The 15,451-nt window shown below is 42.9% G+C and overlaps 1 protein-coding gene across 1 annotated transcript; it reads left to right on the top strand.

Annotated features, from left to right (window-relative positions):
• Window positions 1–2,505: 2,505 nt before the first annotated feature.
• On the top strand, window positions 2,506–13,093 carry LOC311052205 (delta-like protein D). The gene is made up of 12 exons (XM_084067051.1): window positions 2,506–2,968; window positions 3,510–3,824; window positions 4,977–5,037; window positions 6,528–6,785; window positions 8,063–8,123; window positions 8,272–8,402; window positions 8,580–8,749; window positions 8,882–9,098; window positions 9,214–9,387; window positions 9,716–10,460; window positions 10,708–10,939; window positions 11,164–13,093. The coding sequence occupies exons 1-12, from the start codon at window positions 2,915–2,917 to the stop codon at window positions 11,167–11,169; spliced, it is 2,424 nt and encodes an 807-aa protein (XP_083923177.1). The 5' UTR covers window positions 2,506–2,914; the 3' UTR covers window positions 11,170–13,093.
• Window positions 13,094–15,451: the final 2,358 nt, after the last annotated feature.

The following is a 15,451-nucleotide window of genomic DNA, read 5'->3' as shown; positions in this document are numbered from 1 at the left end:
TCTCTCTCTCTCTCTCTCTCTCTCTCTCACTATCTCTCTCTCTCTCTCACTATCTATCTCTCTCTCTATCTCTCTCTCCCTCTCTCTATCTCTCTCTCTCTCTCTCTCTCTCTCTCTCTCTCTCTCTCTCTCTCTCTGGTGTTGCATTTATTGTGAGAGAGCAGGTGCTGCCATCTGAATTACCATACAGCTGAAAGCACAAAGAAAAAAAAAACTTTCCTCCCTCCTCCTCCTCCTCCTCCTCGTCCTCCGTCACCCACCACCACCATCACAATGTGCCTTAATGACAGCCACGCGAGTGACACACACCACCAGGTCTCTTTACTGCCACAACCATCGAGTGACACACCACCAGGTCTCTTTACTGCCCCAACCATCGAGTGACACACCACCAGGTCTCTTTACTGCCCCAACCATCGAGTACGTGACACACACCACCAGGTCTCTTAACTGCCCCAACCATCCAGTGACACACCACCAAGTGTCTTTACTGCCCCAACCATCGAATCAAATACACAAGCGGTGAAAACTCATAGGTAAAACGGAACGTGGTGATAACGGCAATTGGGCAATAGGCTAGGAGGAGGGGGAGAGTCTATAGCAGTGGTTCCCAAACTTTTTAGCTCGAGACCAAAAAGAGACATTTGATGTCTCCCTGGGACCCAAACTAGTGAAAATAGCTAATAAGCTCACAACCGGTCGGCTATTTTCACTATTTATTAAACATTTGTTTTCTAATTTATGGAATTTCTTAGATTTATTTTTTATTTATTCATGGTATTCTTTTGAAAAATCATTGCATTTGTTTTAAATTCATGAAAATGTGGATTTGGGGAAAAAAAGTTTTTTTTTAATGTTTTGAAATGATAGTAATACAAAATGTAGGAAACAAGAAATAAAGGGATATTTATACTTGTGACCCATAAAAATGTGTCCGCGACCCCCAAATGGGTCCCGAGCCAGTGTTTGAGAAACAGTGTGCCATAGCAATAGGTTATGTGTTTAGGCCGACCTCATGAAAAGCAAGAAGAAAAGCATAGATAGCCTATTGCCAAACGCAGACTTTATAGGACGTATAGTTTATATATAGGGTCTTTGACGTTTTCAGGCCAGGGACCCCCAGACTGATGGGGAGATCCCCTACCTCGTATATTTTTGTATACAATTGTGTTTAATATGTATAAACATATGTTATTGTGCATTCAATACTAAGCTATTCAAATAATAGACAGATTAATATATGCTATAATATAAATATATAAATATGCTATAAGATATAATATATTCATACTTTTATTTAAACATGGATGTACAAGGTACAGTGAGTAGGGTGGCCGTGCCACTGCCATTTATAAACATACCTTATTAACTGAGGGGAAAAAAACAAAGAGGTGGTAGGCTATTGTAGCCATTACGCACATTACGCACAATAATGTTATTTCAACTCTCCGCCATTTACTTTTTTTTAGCAGACGCTCGAAGCATAAAGTCTAAATCTGAGAACGCTTGGAGTAAGAAGCTGATAGATGGGATGAAACCCCAGTAGGATGTTTCAGGGTGTTGTGATGATCATCATGAGAAAACCACGGTAGGGCAACAGCATCGGAATGTTGCAGAGCAGATGGTCGCTAACCCAGTTGGAAAGGCTGGCCCGGATAGTTTGTCTGACTATACCCGGGCCATGCAGCCCAACGACAGCCTTACCGTTCTAACCATAGCACCATAGATGTGGCGTAGCCTACATCTCCATATGTGATGTCATCTGATGCCGTAATGTTATAGGGATTTTGTCCGGAGGTTAAAGAATTTGTCGGAATGTAAATGGCCCCTGTCCATCTATATTGTGGCAGAGGCATCAGGCAAGGGGGAACACCAAAACTCTCGCCCCAAAACACAGTGGCCCCGGGGCAAATCCGGCGGTATTTACCTGGTATTCCTGAATGTAAGTAACCTCAGTAAACTATGCCTAAACCCTAATCCTATTCCTAAACGTAACCTCAGTAAAACGGTGCCAAAACCTAACCTTATTCCTAAATTTAACCTCAGTAATACTAAGCCTAAACCTAAACTTATTTCTAACCTTATCGCGAACAAAAATGGGGGTGAGCGTGTTTTGGGGCGAGTCTTCCGGTTACCGCAAGGGGTTGTTGCACATTTAACAGCTCACTGGCCATTTGGTCTGTCCTTTGAGAGAAAGAGAGAGGGGAGGGGAGGGGAGGGGAGGGGGGGCGGTTTAGAAAAGTGTGTGTGTACCCCCTCCTCTCTCTCTCTCTCTCTCTCTCTCTCTCTCTCTCTCTCTTTCTTTGTGATGGCCCCGGGGCGGACTTGTGTAGTGGTGGTAGTGGAGGGAGGGAAAGGGGAGGGGGGGCTCATTTGCATCTTATTACCCTTTGCCAGTGGGTGCGAGCCCCGCCGTATAAAACCGTCGGCAGAGGTTGAGAGACACATGAGACACACGCACGTTTACCGAGAGAGACAGACAGACGCGACTTTTTTTGTGTAAGATCAATCAAGTGGAAAAATAAACAAGGCTGTCTCTCTTTCCTTCTGATATTATTTGATGCTCTGGAATTATTTTCTCCATAAGGAATTTCATCCACATTTTACCCAAAAGGATTCTGCTTGTCTTGGAGGATTACTTTCTACATTGTAAACTTTATTTCTGTGCGCTCCTCGGTGTCTCCCATGGCCTACGGAGGAGCAGAGCGACGCATCTCCAGGACCTCAAAAGTTCAATAACGTCTACTGAACCTGTCCTTGAGCTTTCTTTGAGTCTATACACATTTCAATATACCTCGACTCTCTCTGATTGCAAAGAGGAAACTTTGAAGACTTTCTCCATGCTTGTTTGAGACGGAGGAGCACTGACTGACTTGTGGAACTTTCACTGCTTCTTGACGGACTTGTCGACACAATGGGACGCCTGTGTCTGATCCTAGCTGTCACTTTCTCTCTACTCATCTGCAAGGTAAAAAAAAAGTTTTAAAAAAGTGATTTAGACCAGTTGTTCCCAAACTTTTTAGTTCATGACCCAATGGAGAAATTAGACGTTTGCCCGGGACCCAAGCTAGTGAAAATAGGCGCCGCGTTGCTTCTTAAAAGTGTTTTGTTTATTTTATGGAGTTTCTTAGATTTTTTGGAAAATTCATGGAATTCTCTTTAAAATGTTTTAAATGTATTTTTAATTTCTGAAAATATTTTCTTTTATTTGTACTTTTTGAAAATGTTTTGAAATAATAATAAAAAAAACGAAAAAAGGGGATGTGTGACCCGTAAAACTTGGTCCGCGACCCAAACATGGGTCCCGACCCAGTGTTTTGGAAACAGTACTTTAGAGAGTGATTTAGGGCTAACTGCTCTTGTTTATCAGTTAGTTTTGTGGAAAAATTAATCAAACTCCAGAATGACTGTTAGATCTAAAGTTTATATAGTCATATAGCTTACGTAGCCTACCTTTTGAACAATTACAGAGGCAGAGCTCAGTATATTTTGTGTTATTATTTCTACAGGTTTTGTGCTCCGGGCTGTTTGAGTTGAAGTTACAGGAGTTCCTCAATAAGAAAGGGGTGCAGGGCAACGCCAACTGCTGCGTCGGGGGGTCCGCGCCTCCATCACAGGGGGGCTACCAGCACCAGCAGTGCGAATGCAAGACGTTTTTCCGGATCTGCCTGAAGCACTACCAAGCTAACGTCTCCCCCGAGCCTCCCTGCACGTATGGCGGGGCCGTGACGCCCGTCCTCGGCTCCAACTCCTTCCAGGTGCCGGAGACCAACGCCGACAGCTTCACCAACCCCATCCGGTTCCCCTTCAGCTTCACATGGCCGGTGAGTGGACTGGACATCCTTCTTTATCCCAGTGGTTCTCGACTCAACCTTTTTCATATCAATGTCCATTATTATTTATTCGACGTTTGAGCCACGGACCACCTTTTGATGAGATTCAGACTCTCATACCCAAGACTTATTTTGTTATTGTTGGATACAATTTTGTCCACAATGCCATGCTGTATTGATGTTGAGGTGACAGGCAATCTTTAATTAAGTAATGCAGATGTTACAATAATTAAAATCTTGAGAGCTAAAATGAAACCAAATGACCTGCAAGGGTCCATTTGTTTACCAACATTTTACACTCTCAAGAGTTAAAGATATATAACTCTTGGTTACCAACTTTTCCATCATTTAGCTGGGGACCACCTGGAACCTCCTCAAGGGCCACTGGTGGTCCCCGGACCACTGGTTGAGAACCACTGCTTTATCCTGTAAATAGGACATACAAGTAGCCTATCTGTGATATTTTGTTAATTTTAGAGCACTGTCAATAGACTTAAATTACAAAATATTTAAATGTGATCAAATGTCCCCAGTTGACATGACAGTATTTCTTTACATGGAACAGTAGCCTAATAGGCCTATGCGTAAATTAGGATGAATTATCAGCTTATCAGACATGATGGGTGTTGGGTGGGTGTATTATGGAAATGTGTAGGCTAGCCTAATAATAGGGGTTATATTATTTCTGACACAGTAACAGATGCCTCCCAACTCGCCACTAGTGAGGGTCATTGTCAACAGAGTGTGAGAGGGTCTATTGTAGTGTTTCGGGTGCTCTTGGACAGGATAAGATGGGGAGGGGGGCTTCCCCCAAACGCTGCTTCGAATAGGGGTGGTGGGAAATTTAACATCCTCCGAGTTGGCACATCATTGACAGCGCAGCGTGAAATTCCGCCTCCTTTGGTTTTACGACGGTGTTGGTGTGAGGGCTGCGGAGGTGTAAAAGTGGAGCAGGTAGTCGCCCCTATTAGGCCCCTAATCAGCACGGGGAATTAGGCTGTGAAGTTTATTGAGAAGCCCTCCTATTAGCCTTCTGCTGCTGTGCGGCAGCAGGCTCCAGGCTCCAGGCACAGGCTGCTCTGGCAGCTGTTCTCTCCCTCTCTGTCTCTCTTGTGTCTCAAACGTATTTTTTCCTTCCCCCAGGGAACGTTTTCACTGATCATTGAGGCTCTGCACACTGACTCCCTGGACGACCTGACAACAGGTGGGTGGCAGACGGATAGAAAGGCTGACCAGCAGTCTAATAATGAGCCGTGTTTTCCCTCAAGTCTGGTTCCCACTATGAGCCAAACAGGGCTCACTCATTTTCATGTTGCTGAAGAAAATGTCTTGTGACTTGTTTTCATCTTCTTGCCAGTAAATAAACCCTGAATGAGTAAAGTAAAGTAAAAAAAACAACAACAACTTTTAAATCATCTCCATAAGAAAACATAATTATGTTCAACCAGAGGTCACATCAACAAGACACACATTTTAAATAATTGCAAATATTAATTGTGTCACTGATTATAATCTGTTATAACAATCACATTTAGATCAGACACTTAAGAAGCCCTGGTAACCCACATGACTCTGGCAGGCAAGTGCTTACTGATGGACATCTTAATGATTATTGGCTACTGCAATGCAATGTGAGGGTGTTCTAGGTTCAAGGTTAAGTTTATTATATCCCAAACTGGACAATTTGTGCTGCAGCAAAGCAGATTAAGAACTCTAAAAGACACAATAAACATACATAGAACAATAAAGACATACATAAGACAATCACAAGATCCAGATCATAATCATGTCATCATAATCATGTGTCCACAACAATAACAACCAGGGTGTGTGTGTGTGTGTGTGTGTGTGTGTGTGTGTGTGTGTGTGTGTGTGTGTGTGTGTGTGTGTGTGTGTGTGTGTGTGTGTGTGTGTGTGTGTGTGTGTGTGTGTGTGTGTGTGTGTGTGTGTGTTTTGGTATTGCCTGCACCCTTTGCTCTCCTCTTTTGCACAGCAATCTTGGCTCCAAAATTGAATCAGTGTGTATTTTCTCCATAATAACACAAACTGTTACTGACTAACACTGACATGAAAAGCATACATGTATAAATGAGATTTGGAGTTCTGATTAGGAATATCCTCAAAACAGCAAAAGTTTGAAATAATGAGAATATTAATCTATGAAATTACAGTAAAATCAGTTTAAAACCAAACAATGTTAAATGGTATTGCAGGTCTAAAAACAAAATGCCTAACTGGTCTCCTTCCCATGTAACATAACTGAACGCTTAACAACATTTTGTATTTAATAATCTTCCAACAAAGCAGTGTCATCTTACTCAACCACATGAATGCTAGTGTCCCCATTCTGGGCATGTTATTAAAGGCAAAGAGTTCCACGGAAATAGGTGAAGATTCCATGAAAATAGCTGATCTACAAACTCACAATGCAATGCAAAGCATTGTGAGCTCCTAGATTGGCTATTTTTGGCAAAGATATTTGATGTAGAGGGAAAAAAGGAGAATACCAAGTATATACCCTTGGGGGACCCCAGTCAACAAAGTATAAAGGGTATAAGTAGTAGGCCTACATTTCCCTTCATAACTGCCTTGGTAAATAGATGCCTCGCTGTGGCTTACAATGTAAGCCTTACATGATAGATGCCCCTAGTGAATAACTAAAGTATTAAATAAGTACTCTGTTGACTCTTCCAGAGAACCCCGAGCATCTGATCGGCAGGATTACCACACAACGCCACCTGACGGTGGGGGAGGAATGGTCCAAAGACCTGCAGTCAGCTGGCAGGACAGAGCTGCGGTACGCTTACCGCTTCATGTGTGATGAGCACTACTATGGCGAGGGTTGCTCCGTCTTCTGCCGGCCCAGAGACGACGCTTTTGGACACTTCACCTGCGGCGAGCGAGGAGAAATCATATGCGTCTCGGGCTGGAAGGGACAGTACTGCACTGAACGTAAGTGTTAGTAATTTAACTCTGAGATAAATGAACACTGAGGATTTTACTGTGTAGGCACAATGTAAGTAACTACTGTATTATTATATTTGGTGATGGCAAGATGAGGCATGTTACTAACATGTATGTTAACGTGCATGTATACTAAGCTAAATGAGCTTCAGTCAGCAGCACTTCATCCCATTTATCTCACTCCATTGAAATCACTACTGGTGGTTTGTTTTGACTTATATAGTTGTAGGCCACCCAGGGTTTACATACCTAATTCAATGATAAGAAAATGTAGTTTTTTTTATAATTTATAATACAAATAATATTTGCATCAGTTTCAAACAATAAGACAAAACGTTTTATTAACTTAAAACTTATAAAACAGTGAATCTACACTTTCTTCTTTTTCTTTTTTTTCTTTTCTTTACAGTTTAGTGACTTTTAGAAACTTTTCAGGCCCCTAATGCGGGGCCCGTGTGCAACAGGCGTCAGTTAGTTATCCCGTAGCAGCAGAGGCCTCCATTCTAATGAACCATGGTGGCTCCTCAGTAATTCACATGCCGCGTGCCTTCCATTAGACCACTGGGGCCTCCTCACTGCAGCCCTCCTCCCCGATTGGCCGAGCGGGGGTTCTGTATTGTTGTGATTGGGGCTGGCGATTGGCTGAATGGGATTGTGTATTGTTGTGGAGGGGGCAGCTGCTCGGTGAGAGGAGACAATAGAGCAGCTGTCTGGTGGTTAGCTCCACACAGGCCAGCTGGCCCTGGAGGAAGGAGGAGGGGAGTGAGGAGAGAGGAGGAGAGCACCAGTGGAGGAGGAGGGGAGAGAGAGAGGAACGGAGCGAGGAGAGGAGAATATGGGGAGGAGAGGAGAGGAGATGAGAGTAGAGGAGGGGAGAAGAGGGGCCAAGGGTGAGAAAAAGGACTTCTGACCCACAGTCAGGGGGAGAAAGAGTGCTTTGTGTGGAAACCTTTTGTGCTAGAGAGCAGCCGTGTTAAAGGAGAGGGCTGGTTGGCTGGTTATCCCCTTGGTGACCGGGGCTGCAGTAGCGCTGTGGACAGCACGATCTTGGCTAGACTTTCTAAACTCATGTTTTGTGACTCAAAACAGTCTGTCTGAGCGTTTCTGCTCTGTCCCCCACAGAACCAAAGTTCTGGTAGTATACTATTCATTATAGGTTGCAGGATGAGACCAAATTCCCTTATTTGAGTCTTGATCCTATCAGTTGTCTTCCTAACACTACGGTTCCCAGGATTGACCTTTCTGTATCTCCTTCTCCTCTGCAGCACTCTGTCTGCCTGGCTGTGATGAAGAGCATGGCTTCTGTGACAAACCTGGAGAGTGCAAGTAAGTCCCGACACACTTGACATCTGTTTATCACTGTGTTAACTGTATATTTTGGAGTCTTGTTCAATTTGAAAAACAATCAATCAATGAAAATAGTGGGATATGTGACTGTAGCTATTTACTGATGGCATCTATTGTTGTGTTTTAGGTGTCGCGTGGGATTCAGTGGGCGTTACTGTGACGACTGCATCCGTTACCCTGGCTGTCTCCATGGCACCTGCCAACAGCCCTGGCAATGCAACTGTCAGGAGGGATGGGGTGGGCTCTTCTGCAATCAGGGTGAGTTCACTAAATCAGGGCAAAATCACAGGGTCTCATAATTAACTCTTGACCCTCAAACAGATCTCCACTTTGTTGGAATATCCCTGGGACCGATTCACACCCATTGAATCTGTATTGTTGTGCGTAAAGGATTTATGCTAAACCTTTTGTTGTCTTTTTTATTTTTGTTTACAGATCTAAACTACTGTACGCACCATAAACCCTGTATGAATGGAGCTACATGTACCAATACTGGCCAGGGCAGCTACACCTGCTCCTGTCCCCCCGGATTTGCCGGTGCCAGCTGTGAGATCGAGGTCAACGAATGCTCTGGAAACCCCTGTCGTAATGGAGGCAGCTGCTCTGTAAGTCCTGAAACACATACACAGTAAATCCAGAGACACCCCAGAATTTACACTTGAGACAAAAAAAAATGGATGGATGAATAGCAAGAATAGTCAGTAATGTTGTCATTTCTCCTCTCTCCCCCTATATAGGATCTTGACAATACGTACAAGTGCACCTGCCCACCTGGTTTCTATGGCAACAATTGTGAGCTGAGTGCCATGACCTGTGCTGATGGGCCTTGTTTCAATGATGGGCGTTGTGTAGATAACCCTGAAGGTGGCTACTTCTGCCAGTGCCCCACGGGGTACGTTGGCTTCAACTGTGAGAAGAAAATTGACCACTGCTCATCCAACCCCTGTTTTAATGGTATGTTAATATTTGTTCTCTTCACGTTATTTGAGTAATATGTACTATGATTGAATACATATATCTGTGCTATGATGGTCAGATGCCTAACTCTCTTTGTCTGTCTCCTTTGCAGGTGCAGAATGTGTAGATCTAGTTAACTCTTACCTATGTCAGTGTCCTGAGGGATTCTCAGGACCTAACTGTGAGGACGTCTCTGGGGTTTCTGGGGACTGTCTATCCTTCCCTTGTCATCATGGTGGAACCTGCCAAGAAGGAGTTAATGGCTACACCTGTAACTGCCCACCAGGTATGAAGACATCATACTTATCTTTGATTTAAAAAGTTAGGGTGGCTGCAGATCACCATTGGGGAGAGTATGTTGCTCCTGACCAAAGTTTTGCCATGTTTTAGCCATAAATAAACCTATTATATTTACGACTAAATTGTAGAAATGTGAAATTTTATCATGCTATAACTTTTACCAATGATAAACATTGTTCATATAACACTTTTCAAAGTAAATGCTCTAACATTAAATAAAACCATAGAACAAATCATAGAAAAAAGTGAAAGTGAATTGTAGAACTTTAGCAGTAAATTAACTTTCTCGGCTCAACTTTCTGTTCTTCCAACAGGCTATACAGGCAGGAACTGCAGCTCTCCAATCTCCCGCTGCCACCACAGTCCCTGCCACAATGGAGCAACCTGCCACGAGCGCGGAGGCCGTTATGTATGTGCCTGCACGCCAGGCTACGGTGGTCGTAACTGCCAATTCCTCTTACCGGAGGCCCCAAGGGGCCAGCCGGTGGTTGAGGGACCAGACCGTCGTTATTCTTCACCAGAAAATGGCAATAACAATGATGAGGAGAGCGATGATGACACCAGATTCCCCTGGACAGCCGTTTGCGCTGGCATCTTCCTGGTTCTCTTGATCCTGATTGGCTGTTCAGTGCTGGTGGTCTATGTCCGGGTCAAGCTGCAAGAGCGCCACAGCCACCACGGGGACAGTGTCCATAGCGACAGCCATGAGACCATGAACAACCTGACGACAGCCAACAACTGCCTCCGCAGCGATAAGGAGCTGGGGGCCATGACACTGACAGCGTCCGTAAAAAACACTAACAAGAAGGTGGACTACCATTCTGAGCTGGCTGGGTCATTGGGTGGTCTCAGTGGGCTCAGTGGGTTCAGCGGACTTAGTGGGTCTGAGAAAAATGGGTTTAAGACTCGCTACCCTAGTCTGGAATACAACCTGGTCCATGAGCTGAGGCCAGAGGAGCTGTCTCTTTGTAAAGAGGAGGAACAGGGTCACTTGGAGGCAAGATGTGACACTGTGGACGAGTCTGATACAGAGGAAAGACACAGGAAGAGACTAAACAGGTACACAGCTAAGCAAAATATATAACATAGTATGTTACAAGTATATTAAAGAGGTACAATTACGTTTTAAAGGCATTTGAAACAATTAATATGCATTAAGTCTAAGCCTAAGCCATAGTTACATACGCCTCTTAGATGAATAACACAATAAAAGTGTGATAATTTCGTATTTCGTATTGAAATCTAAACCATGTGTTCTTTTTAAGGATGTCAGTGCTAACCTGTATTTCATTTCTATATTCCACAGTAATGCATCAGAAAAGAATCAAGCAGAGGAGAATCCATGTTGCAGCGACAGCAAATATCAGTCAGCCAGCGATTTGAAGTACAACTCAACGACTGATGTTAAACCTCCTTCGACCAACAATGTTAAATATCACTGTTCCACTGACGGCCAATACCAGTGTTCCACAGACACTAAATACCAGTCAGTCTATGTCCTATCTGACCAGAAGGATGAGTGTATTATCGCTACAGAGGTGAGCTTTCAATTCAGCAATCAACAACCACACGCCATTATAATCATTTACCTCAGTCATAATCTACCTTACAACTACAAATCCTAAAATTCACCACTGTATAGCTTTGTACAAGATCATTAAAGTGAATTTTATTTCATACCATGAACATGGGTAAAACTATACAAAAGCAAAAATATAGCAATATACATGAATTTTAAACAAATTATCCTTTTGTGTTACAGGTATGATACCAATGTAGTCCAGACCATACCGGATCAGGACGGTGTTATCTGGTTTAAGCCAGTCCAAACCAGCCATGAGCAGTAGAGCTCACCTTGTCTCCAGGAGGTTTTACTCCTGCTGTTTGCTGCTGCCTCCCTGCTGCTGCTGTCATGGAATCTCACAGTACTGAGATATACTGACTAAGTACCAAGAGAAGCTCAGTTAGTACTGACTTAGTATGGACTCACTACTGCACTAGTACAATGGATGAATACTGGACAGTTTTGATCTCCGAGGGACGTAGGTCTAATGTTGACCTAGTACGGTGGCCTAAGTACTATAAGACTTAGTACTTATATAAACGTAACACAGAACTAGTACTGAAATACTACCCAACCAGTACAATTGATGAATGCTGGAGAACTGATGAAGAACTATTGTGCTCTCTCAAGGATGGAGTACAGGGGGACTCAACGCTTGTACCAGTCCTGACTTTGTACTTATCTTGTACTGCTTCAGCCCAGAAGTTAGTGCAAAGATGAGCTCCGAAGGCCATGAAAAATAATCTTCAAACTCTTTCATTCTGAAGAATGGAATACTGACTTGGATGTTGACAAGTTTTATTGTAGTACTTTGAAGTACTGATTGAATAAACTGTGTAGTACCTTTGGAGTACTGAGAACTTAAGTACTGTTATAGTACTGTTATGTGCTGTGGTTTACAGTGTAGTGTAAATGCTGGCATGGACACTGGACAGTCACCTGTCTAGTGTTGTGTGTAGTGCTGCAGAGCGTATAGTGTTAACCATGGTACACAGCAAAACACTATAAGGATCCATTCTTGCAGTGTAGAAATGCTGCAAAGTAACCTTGATATGCATGGAGGAACACACAACGCACATTGCCCAGCTGTTAGCCGGACCACTCCTTGTGTGATCTTCTGGCTGAATGGAGAACAATGGATGGACTTCTGCAACAGACACACCTGTAGCTCTGCGATGCTGCCAGAGACTGTGTTGGCTGAGCTGGCTCTCAGTCAAGAATAAAATAGACTAGAAAAGAATAGAGGACTCCAGTAGTGACTGCAGATTGATCCAATGTGGATCTGTTGGGCCATACTGGCCCCTGACCCCTAATTGTTGAGACACAGGGCAATGTTTTGGGCAGTGTAACTTGGGCAACATTCCTTTCAGCAGGGAAAGAAATGAAAAACTGCAACAAATCGATCAAATTCTTAGAAACAGGATATTTCCTTTCTTTTCAGGATTTCAGGGCTTTTTGGAAACCCGACTTCCCTCCCTTCTATTTCCTGCTTTTCTTCTGTCCTGACATTCCAAACATTTTTCTGATTTTATGTAATGAGTGCAACACATGCAGCTCCTTTGGCAAATGTTGCTTGCTAGCATTGTCTGAGAAGTTGTTGAGTGTAACATTGCCCAAACCTGCTGTAGTGTTTCCCAGAGGACTTTGCTGAAATGGACTAGTCCAACTGCCAATACCTCATTGCACTATGGAGGTGTGTGTGTTGGTGTGTGTGTGAGTGTGTGTGTGTGTGTGCGTGTGTGCGTGCGTGCGCGAGTCTGTGTAAGCGTGCGTATATGTGTTTTGTATGAGTGTGCGTGCAGATTTGGTCATGACTGCGTGGTGTTGATGTATGCACTGCCCATTCCCACCCACCATCACTGCCAGTCTTCTGCTATTGGCCAGTGGACGTACAATGATGCCCATCCATTGGTTATGAAATACTGTCCCATCATGTTTTCCTTATATTTTTGTTTTGCTAATGTTTATGTAAAAAAAGAGGGTGTATTCTTTTAATTTAAGTTGTGTAATTATTTTTGTTCAGCTCATTTTTATGTTCAGTTTGATATAATTTAAGTTTGATTGTTGTTTCTATTTGGCAGATACGGTATGTATGTAAGTACGTATGCATGTATGTATGTTAGGCACTTGTGACCACTGTGACTTTGTTGTATTTAAGAGAAGAGTCGTATGTACAGAGCCTGTTGTTTTTATTACTGGAAAACTGCAAAATGTTTCCAAAATAAATGATGAATGAAACAAAGAGTTTACTGTTGAATTGTCATATTTGTGACATGTTGGTCATAATCACGGATAAGATGATATCACTGAAAAGAAATGACTACTACTAGAATAATTGCTGATTTTTCACCTCTGTTCAGTATTTTATTTTTTTACAATACACTAATAACTTAGCAGACAGTGTAGGTAAGGAGATAGATGATCCACTTTTGGATCAACTCAAAGCACTGTGACACACAAGGACAAGGCTACATGCAGCCTCTCAAGTAAAATTAAATCAAGCCAGTGGTTATATAAGTAATCAACACAGATGAATAAACATATTGATAGCCTCTATGCAGCCGCTCAAGTCTAATTAAATCAAGACAGTGGTTATTGGATATAAGTTATGAATACAGATAAAGAAACATTCATAGCCTCTATATGGGATTACAATTAGTAGAGCATTTTGTACACATTGCTAAACAAGAACACACAGACCGTGAGGGATTTGTGGAAAAAACAATGATAATGCAAAAATACTGGAGAGTGATAACCGAGAGATAATCCATACCAATAATAATGTTATGATTTTACAGTTTGTAGTTCTGTCTGTGTTCAGTGATATGAATTACACATACACCCGTTATCTCAACCATGACTTTTAAAGCTGCTATGTGCTTCTTTGTGTGGTTCAAAAATATTAAAAGTGTGTTTTTTTTGTGAAGATCATCTTACTGAAAAATATTTGTTAATATCATAAGCCTTTGTTTGCTAAAGAGCTTAGGCTACTTTCTTAATTTAAACCCAATGCAAAAATTCAGTTGGAAATTGCGGTGGAAACCCATGTCAGGAGTAAGTTCTGGGTTGGCCTGTTCTTAACTAAAGTGATCTCTCCCGGCTCACTTTGCTAGTCTGGGTTGGCTCAAGGTAAAAGAAAACATCTCTAAACGGGTCTGGTCTTCAAGATACTCAGAGGATCAGTGCCCAGATGCCTGTGAAAATATTTCTCTAGAGTGAGTGATGCCCATGGGCTTAACACCAGAAGGCGATCAACTGACCTCGTTCCCCCAAAACTTGGCTCAAACATGGCGGAACATGCATTCTACTATGCTGCCACCATAATGTGGAATAAACCACCAAAACCCATTAAAGTTCTAAAACAATGGCTAAAATACAAGTGAGCATAGTTCAACTCCTTCAACAGTGAACACCTTGGTAGTAGCATCCTCTGCTCCCCTCCTTCCTCTGTAAATATATCTGTTCATACTGAGTTTTCTACCAATATGTACTTTATTGTATTGTATGAATTTATGTATCACTGATTAATTCAGTACAATGGACCACAATGGAAACAAGCCCCCTGGGTTTTTTGTGTTATCCTTTTAGCATAACCTTTGACTGTACTACCTGTACTGTTAACAAACCTGTTAATAAAGTATTCAATCGATCAATCAATTAAAGCTGAACCCTAACCCAACAGGTTGATTCAGGTACAGAACGACGGTCCAAGGATCCAGAACATTTTAGTTTGTTTCTACTACCACGGCAGCATTGGCACAGGAGGTAAAGCCTGGGAATCAGAAGATCCCGGCTCCCCTTGGGTTAGTGTTGAAGTGTCCTTGAGCAAGACACTAAACCCCTAAGCCCTGAACCCCTAACTAACAAGTTGTGCCTTGCCTACATGGTTGCCTTGACTGTCGGTGTGTGAATGTAATTGTAAAGCACCTTTGATAAAGGTGCTATATAAATGCACCATTCACCATTTACCATTTATTTACCAACAAGCCAACAAGTATTTTGGCAAAGTTAAATGTTTATGTGTGTGTGTGTGTGTGTGTGTGTGTGTGTGTGCGTGCGTGCGTGTGTGTGTGTGTTGGTCGGTCTGACGCAGCAGAAGACTGTCTCCATGTGGAACCACTAAATGAGACAAAGACACACCCCATAATCACAGACCGCTTAGCTAGCCTCCTCTGAGACCAGGCCTGTCTGTGTGTGTGTGTGTGTGTGTGTGTGTGTGTGTGTGTGTGTGTGTGTGTGTGTGTGTGTGTGTGTGTGTGTGTGTGTGTGTGTGTGTGTGTGTGTGTGTGTGTGTGTGTGTGTGTGTGTGTGTGTGTGTGCGCGCGCGTGCGTGCGTGCGTGCGTGTGTGTACGCTTACACACACACACGCATGGGAGATAGAAAGAGTGTGCATATTCCTCTTTCTCTCTCTTCTTTCTTATAACTTGTGAGTATCTGTGTGAGCATTCATGCTGGTCCCTGTGACTCAGTATGTCTGTGCGGGCA

This window comes from Gymnoscopelus microlampas (genome assembly GCF_963454915.1).
Source record: "Gymnoscopelus microlampas genome assembly, chromosome: 1".
Classification (NCBI taxonomy): Eukaryota; Metazoa; Chordata; class Actinopteri; order Myctophiformes; family Myctophidae; genus Gymnoscopelus; species Gymnoscopelus microlampas.
Note: the sequence above shows the minus strand (reverse complement) of the source record. Positions and strands in the feature narration are given on the sequence as shown.